Source organism: Culex pipiens, chromosome 3, assembly GCF_016801865.2.
Source record: "Culex pipiens pallens isolate TS chromosome 3, TS_CPP_V2, whole genome shotgun sequence".
Lineage (NCBI taxonomy): Eukaryota > Metazoa > Arthropoda > Insecta > Diptera > Culicidae > Culex > Culex pipiens.
This window is the reverse complement of record NC_068939.1, coordinates 152,247,641-152,253,640: the sequence shown is the minus strand read 5'-3', so window position 1 is coordinate 152,253,640 and position 6,000 is coordinate 152,247,641. Positions and strand designations below refer to the sequence as shown.

Here is a 6,000-nt window from a genome sequence, read left to right as displayed (position 1 = left end):
GGTGCAAGCTCAACCCGGCACGCTTCCGCTGGACAACTTTGGGATCGAGTCGTAGCTACTGCCGGGCGGAGATTGAACGTTCCTAGCAGAGCTCCGGATCGCTTTACTCTGGGAGGGAGATGTTGGGTTTCCATAGAACCACCAGCCGTTCCGAAAAATCGCGACACACTGTGCTTTTTGGTAGCAAAGCCAAGTCGAGAGAGGCGCGATCAAAGTTGTAGAACCTACCTTTAGTTTTCATCATAATTCTAATTGCCGTCTAGAGAATAAACGTAATTTAATTGTCAGCCGTGCATCGTTTTTATTTCTTACGACTTTGTGGCCGCTCGTTTTGTTCGCGGGTACACAACAAACATAAACATCAGTTTGACGTTTGTGCAGCGACGCAGCAAGGCCAAATTCACGGAAAAAATATTTTGCAGACTTTTTATCACCAAGCATTCTGTAAAACAGCTGTGATTCAAATGTTTTTTTTCTGATCGTTTCTAGAAATTGATTTATAAGATCATTCCTAGTAACACATAAAACCAAAATATATGCATTTTAAAATTCATGCGATTTTTAAAAGTGCCGTAATCATCAAAATGCAGTCTATTGCAGACTTTCGTCAAAGTTAATACAGACTTCTCACGAAGCAAAAGTGCCAAACTGTGGCAACCGGGCGATACGCATGCTGCGCGTCTCTCGCGTGTAAGCAAAAATACCCGGCCTTTGAGGTTATGCAAAAATCACCCTTTTTTGTAGCTACAAAAAAACTTTTTCGTGGCATAACTTTAAAAGTACTTCACTAAACAGAATAAAATTTAATAGGGTCTTAGGGGACCCCAAAACAAACAGAATAAGGCGGATCCGGCCAAAATCGGTTCAGCCAGTTCTGAGATAATCGTGTGGAAAAAAAATCATGTCTACACACATCCCCACAGACATTTGTTCAGAATTTGATTCTGAGTCGATAGGTATACGTGAAGGTATATCTAGGAGGTGTATTTAAGAAGTTCATTTTTCGAGTGATTTTATAGCCTTGCCTCAGTGAGATGAGGAAGGCAAAAAGACCCTTCTGGGTCAACGTGGATTCGAAAAGTTTATTAAATTTCCCATAAATGACATGTTCCAAAAAAAATTTACAGTTGAGTAAAGGAAATTGGCAGAGTTTTCAAAACTTTTTAAGTGTTTTTTTCGATGAAAAATACGTTTTTCCGGAATTCTGAGTACGCCATCAAATCGGGCGTCTAATTTTATATAAGAGTCTCTTTGGCACCAAATTTCTATCTCATTACCGTTTCAGGCTGCACAATTATTGAAGAACACCTCTGTTATCGCATGTTCAAAAATTGAAGGGGTCGTACCGCCCCTCCGTCACGAGATATCAAAAAACGGACCTCGGATAAGTGATTAGGGACAAAAGTTACCCCTTAGGACAAAGTTTCACGCAAATCGAAGAGGGGTCGGGGCAACTTTTCCCGATTTCGTGTGTGTCGGTAGAGAATTACCCCTATAGAAAATGACATTGCACGTTTTTTGATAAAGTGCATCGTTTTCAAGTTATAGGCATTTTCACGTTCTTTAGAAAAATGTTCAGTTTTTCGCAATTTTCAAATACTTCATGAAGGAAATGCATCCCCGCAAAAATATTTTTGATGAGCTCTGAAAATTTACCTCACTTTTTTTTTAATTTGTTGATTGGACTTCTGGTTGTTGAGATAAAGACTCTTGAAGTTTAAATTTGGTGTATAATAAGTTTTATCAGTGTCATCTATTAAGCCCTCATCTACCAACTGGTTCTAGCTCAGAAACTATTGATTCGATTTTAAATGTTAAAAATATAAATTTAGTGTAATTGTCTACACTTTTTCATAAAAATATTAAGAAAATATAAAATCAGCCTTTGAAAAAAATGATATAAGAATTTTCAAGCTTTTCAAAAGGTTACTCTGATTCTCAAATTTCAAAGTTTATTAAACAGACAACTTCACAAAAAATGCGAAAAAAAATCGAAAATTAAAAACTGTATTTTGGGAACTTTGATATAAAGTCATATAAAACAAATTTAATATCTTTTTAGTGATATTCTCCTATATTCGTCAATAACCGCCACCCTAACACCATACTCTACAATGTTTACGACGCGATGCGTTGCAGCTGCAGCCGCGTTTTGCATCGTACACTTTATAGACCAGCACCAAAAGCTCCACAAACCGACCAACCATCCGATGTGCCGAAACGTGACGCTTTTAGTTTACTTTTAGTTTCTTTATTACACAACTCTTCTCCCGCGTGGACTGAATTTACGATTAGACCGCCACCACGTTGATGATGATGATGTCAACCGCAAGTGTCAATTGAGTCGTCGTTGAGTCGTGTATCGGTTGGCGGATTTGGTTAGATTTGTGGCCTGAATGTGTGTGAGTCACCCCTCTGGGGGGAAGCCACAAAAATGACCGCCAAGGTTGTGTGTCGTAGATCCTGGTTGGGGGGAAGGGTCTCTGGAAACATTAGTCGATTACACGCTGGATTGACAAATGGGCTCGATTAATCAGCAGCGTTGCGTCTTTGGAGTACCTTCTGGAACGTTTCAGTAGCAATGCGTTGGTTCGTGGTGCAGGATTACATTGAGTCACTTCGTCCGATCTATCTTGCTTCGAAAGCATGTCTTGTACACTTCAGTACACTCGATCAAAGCACTGTAAGCGCTAAAAGAACGCTGTTTGGTCAAGTCAGCCTGGTCTTCACGGTATTCATGGATATCTGCCTGTTTACGTTTGCTATACGTAGCCTAACGTTGTACCTCGAGGTGACCGATTCGCTTCTTCTGAACGGTGGTCTTTTCGCTTCCCTTGCGTTGACTTTCATTTTTTCTACGACTCTTCCCCTGTGGAACAGTCATACAGACGTCCAGATGTACCAGTTGTACAAAAATATTGCGATTTGTGATGTAGAGTTGCTTAATTTGGGATTCACTGAGAACCATTCCCGTCACCACATGATGAGCATCGTCTTGCTCTGTAATTCCATGATGATGGTGGCTTATATAGTGATAACCATCGTCTTCTTTCCATCATACCTCGAATGGCTTGGTATTGCTAACCTCTTTCCATCGGGATGGACTACCTTATCCTACGTTCGTACCAACCTGGTGCTTGGAGTCTTTATCAGTCAAACCACTTTGACACTGCATTCGTTGCGAAAGCGATTCCAGATGCTCAATCAAGCGATATGGTAAGCAGATTGTTCTAAAATCCAACCTAAGCTAACTCATCTGAACTTCTCTAGCAAATACCTGCCAACCACAGTCCAGTCAAAACGATCAATACCGAACCCAAAGCTGACATCCCTCCTGATCCGGAAGTTCGCCACCCTCCACGACCTGCTCAGTGACACCGTAAACCTGTACAACTACTGCTACTCCCCGAAAGCCATCTTCATAGCAGCTTCCTACTTCGGACTCACCCTGTTCGCCTGGTTCGGACTGATCCACGCGTTCACCGCTAGTACGGACGTGACTACGCTACGGATGTCCGTGGCCAACGTCGTCTACGATTGCTTCTTCCTGGTGTTATTTGGTCTACTAGTATCGTTCTCATGCCTAGTCAATCGTGAGGTAACGACAACAACCCTTTTAAAACCCTTTAAACCCAGCAAAAACTTAAATTTGCAGTGCCATCGTACCGCGGTCCTCCTCCACAAGGTCGTCTGTTACGGATCCTTCGACAGGCGGACCACCAAACAGCTTCGTTGCTTTTCGCAGCAATTGTGGCACCAGCTGCCCAAGGTTTCCAGCCGGCTGTTTGACTTCGAGTGGGAGCTGTTTTATCACGTGAGGAGCTTGTGCCGACGATTATGACTTTATTATTGAGTTTGTAATCTTTTGCAGACGTCGGGAGCACTGGCAACCTATCTGGTCATCCTGATTCAGTTTGATCTGGGCAACATCAACTACAAGAGGCTTCCGCAGGGAATTTTGTAACTTAAGTGAATTTTGATGTAAAGCTAAAGATATCGAAAAATTCCCAAGCCTTAAATAGAGTGTGCTATTTGCCAAATAGAAATTATGGCTCAAAAACACGTTTTTTTATATTTATGTAATACACAATGTTTTTTTTTAATATTGCAGGAAATATTAATATTCATCTGTCTTTGAAATGCAGACTTGTGAGCAGTTGGCAGATTACTTCAAAAAGAAATAAAAATGCATTTTTTTCTTATTTGTTTAATTTGCTTCAGTGTACAAAGAATATGTTAAATAACAGCTTTGGAAGAGCGTTTTTGATTGTATACTGGTAATAAATTGCTTAATTGAGAAGTAAACAAAAAGGTTTCTCTAAAAGTGTTGCCAAATAAGTTGCTTAAAATAAACTGTGAAATCTGCTGATTAGATGGAAATAGCATCGTATTAAGGGTGGGCTTTGAACAGGACACTGGGGAAAATGCCGGTTTTGACCCTTGACAATGTTTTGTAAATAACTCAGCTACACGAAACTATTTTCAAAAAAACGGCACGTTGCCGTGTAGCTAACATTGTAAGCTACCAAATTCTGCTAAGAAATAATTTATAAAGTTGTTTATTAAAAAAACTCTGGTCCATGTTTTACAAAAAATCTTGTATTGATTTATTGCATTATTTATTTTTGTTCTATTCCTATCACTTGTTTGCCGGCAACCGGGCGCATTCCAGCGTTACAGATTGGTCGTGATGATCAAAATGGCGAACACCTAGGGTAGTAGGAACAATAATAGACGCATTGTTAGCATTGTTGTTCCAAACATTATTAATATATCTAGTATTTCAAATAATTCTTTTATTAGAAGTATTTTAAGTAATTCAAGTATTTCAAGTATTACAAGTATTTCAAGTATTTCAAGTATTTTAAGTTATTCAAGTAATTCAAATATTAAGGAATGTATTTCAAGTATTTTCAAGTATTTCAAATATTTCAAGTGTTTCAAGTATTTCAAGTATTTCAAGTATTTCAAGTATTTCAAGTATTTAAAGAATTTCAAGTATTTCAAGTATTTAAAGTATTTCAAGTATTTTAAGTAATTCAAGCATTAGAGAATGTATTGCAAATATTTCGAGTATTCGAGTAATTAAAGTATTTCAAGTAATTCCAGTACTTTAAGAATTTCAAGTAATTCAAATATTAGGGAATATATTTCAAGTATTTTCAAGTGTTTCAAGTATTTTCAAGTGTTTCAAGTATTTAAAGTATTTCAAGTAAATATTTCGTATTTCAAGTATTTCAAGTATTTCAAGTATTTCAAGCAAATATTTCGAGTATTCTAGCACAGAAATCTCGTCGACCCACCTTCATGTATACCTATCGACTCAGAATCGAAATTATTATGGCCGGATCTCAGATATTACTAACATTTTAAAAGGGCGTAATATTGAATGTTTGGCCCTTTTGAAATGTTAGTCTTGGTTTAATAATTTTAAAAATATTTTTTTTTTTTTCGAAAAGATCGGAAAATTTTACAAATGATATTTTCACATTGAAAATCGGACCATTAGTTGCTGGGATATCGACATTAGAAAATGGTGGGTTGTTTGGGTGAGACTTAGAAAACATCAATTTTCTTGTTTTTAAATCTTTGCATGGCAATATCTCAGCAACTAAGGGTCGTATCAACAAAGTTCAAAAAAGCAAAATATAGAGAATTTTCTCAGTTTTTCAAAAATATTTTTTCAGAAGAGTGCAAACATGTGCATTAATTTAAAAAATAAAAAACCGCGCCTTTTTTCAAAAAAGTTACCCAAAAATGGCTATTACTTGAAAACGGTGCACTTTATAAAAATTCCACTACAGTACTTTTTAATTGCAAATTTGATTTTACATCGAAAAATAAAGTTTAAATTTTTTTGCGACCAATATTTCGATTTGTTTGAAAAAATTAGTGTTGATTAAAAAATCATAACTCGGTCTAAGATTTTTTGCACAACCTGGAAATTTCTGAAAATTTGGCATTTGATGTCCTCTAAAACACATCAAAAAATAAAAAAAA

At 37.3% G+C, this 6,000-nt stretch overlaps 1 protein-coding gene across 1 annotated transcript; it reads left to right on the top strand.

Annotated features, from left to right (window-relative positions):
- Window positions 1–2,581: 2,581 nt before the first annotated feature.
- Window positions 2,582–3,964, top strand: LOC120427298 (putative gustatory receptor 28b). Its single transcript, XM_039592151.1, has 4 exons — window positions 2,582–3,216; window positions 3,271–3,598; window positions 3,656–3,814; window positions 3,872–3,964. The coding sequence occupies exons 1-4, from the start codon at window positions 2,582–2,584 to the stop codon at window positions 3,962–3,964; spliced, it is 1,215 nt and encodes a 404-aa protein (XP_039448085.1).
- Window positions 3,965–6,000: the final 2,036 nt, after the last annotated feature.

Bases quoted from the DNA above. Each gene is read 5' to 3' on its own strand.
- LOC120427298 (XM_039592151.1), top strand. From the start codon at position 2,582: ATGCGTTGGTTCGTGGTGCAGGATTACATTGAGTCACTTCGTCCGATC. The intron at 3,599-3,655 runs GTAACGACAACA...TTAAATTTGCAG, and splicing joins CATGCCTAGTCAATCGTGAG to TGCCATCGTACCGCGGTCCT. The intron at 3,815-3,871 runs GTGAGGAGCTTG...AATCTTTTGCAG, and splicing joins AGTGGGAGCTGTTTTATCAC to ACGTCGGGAGCACTGGCAAC.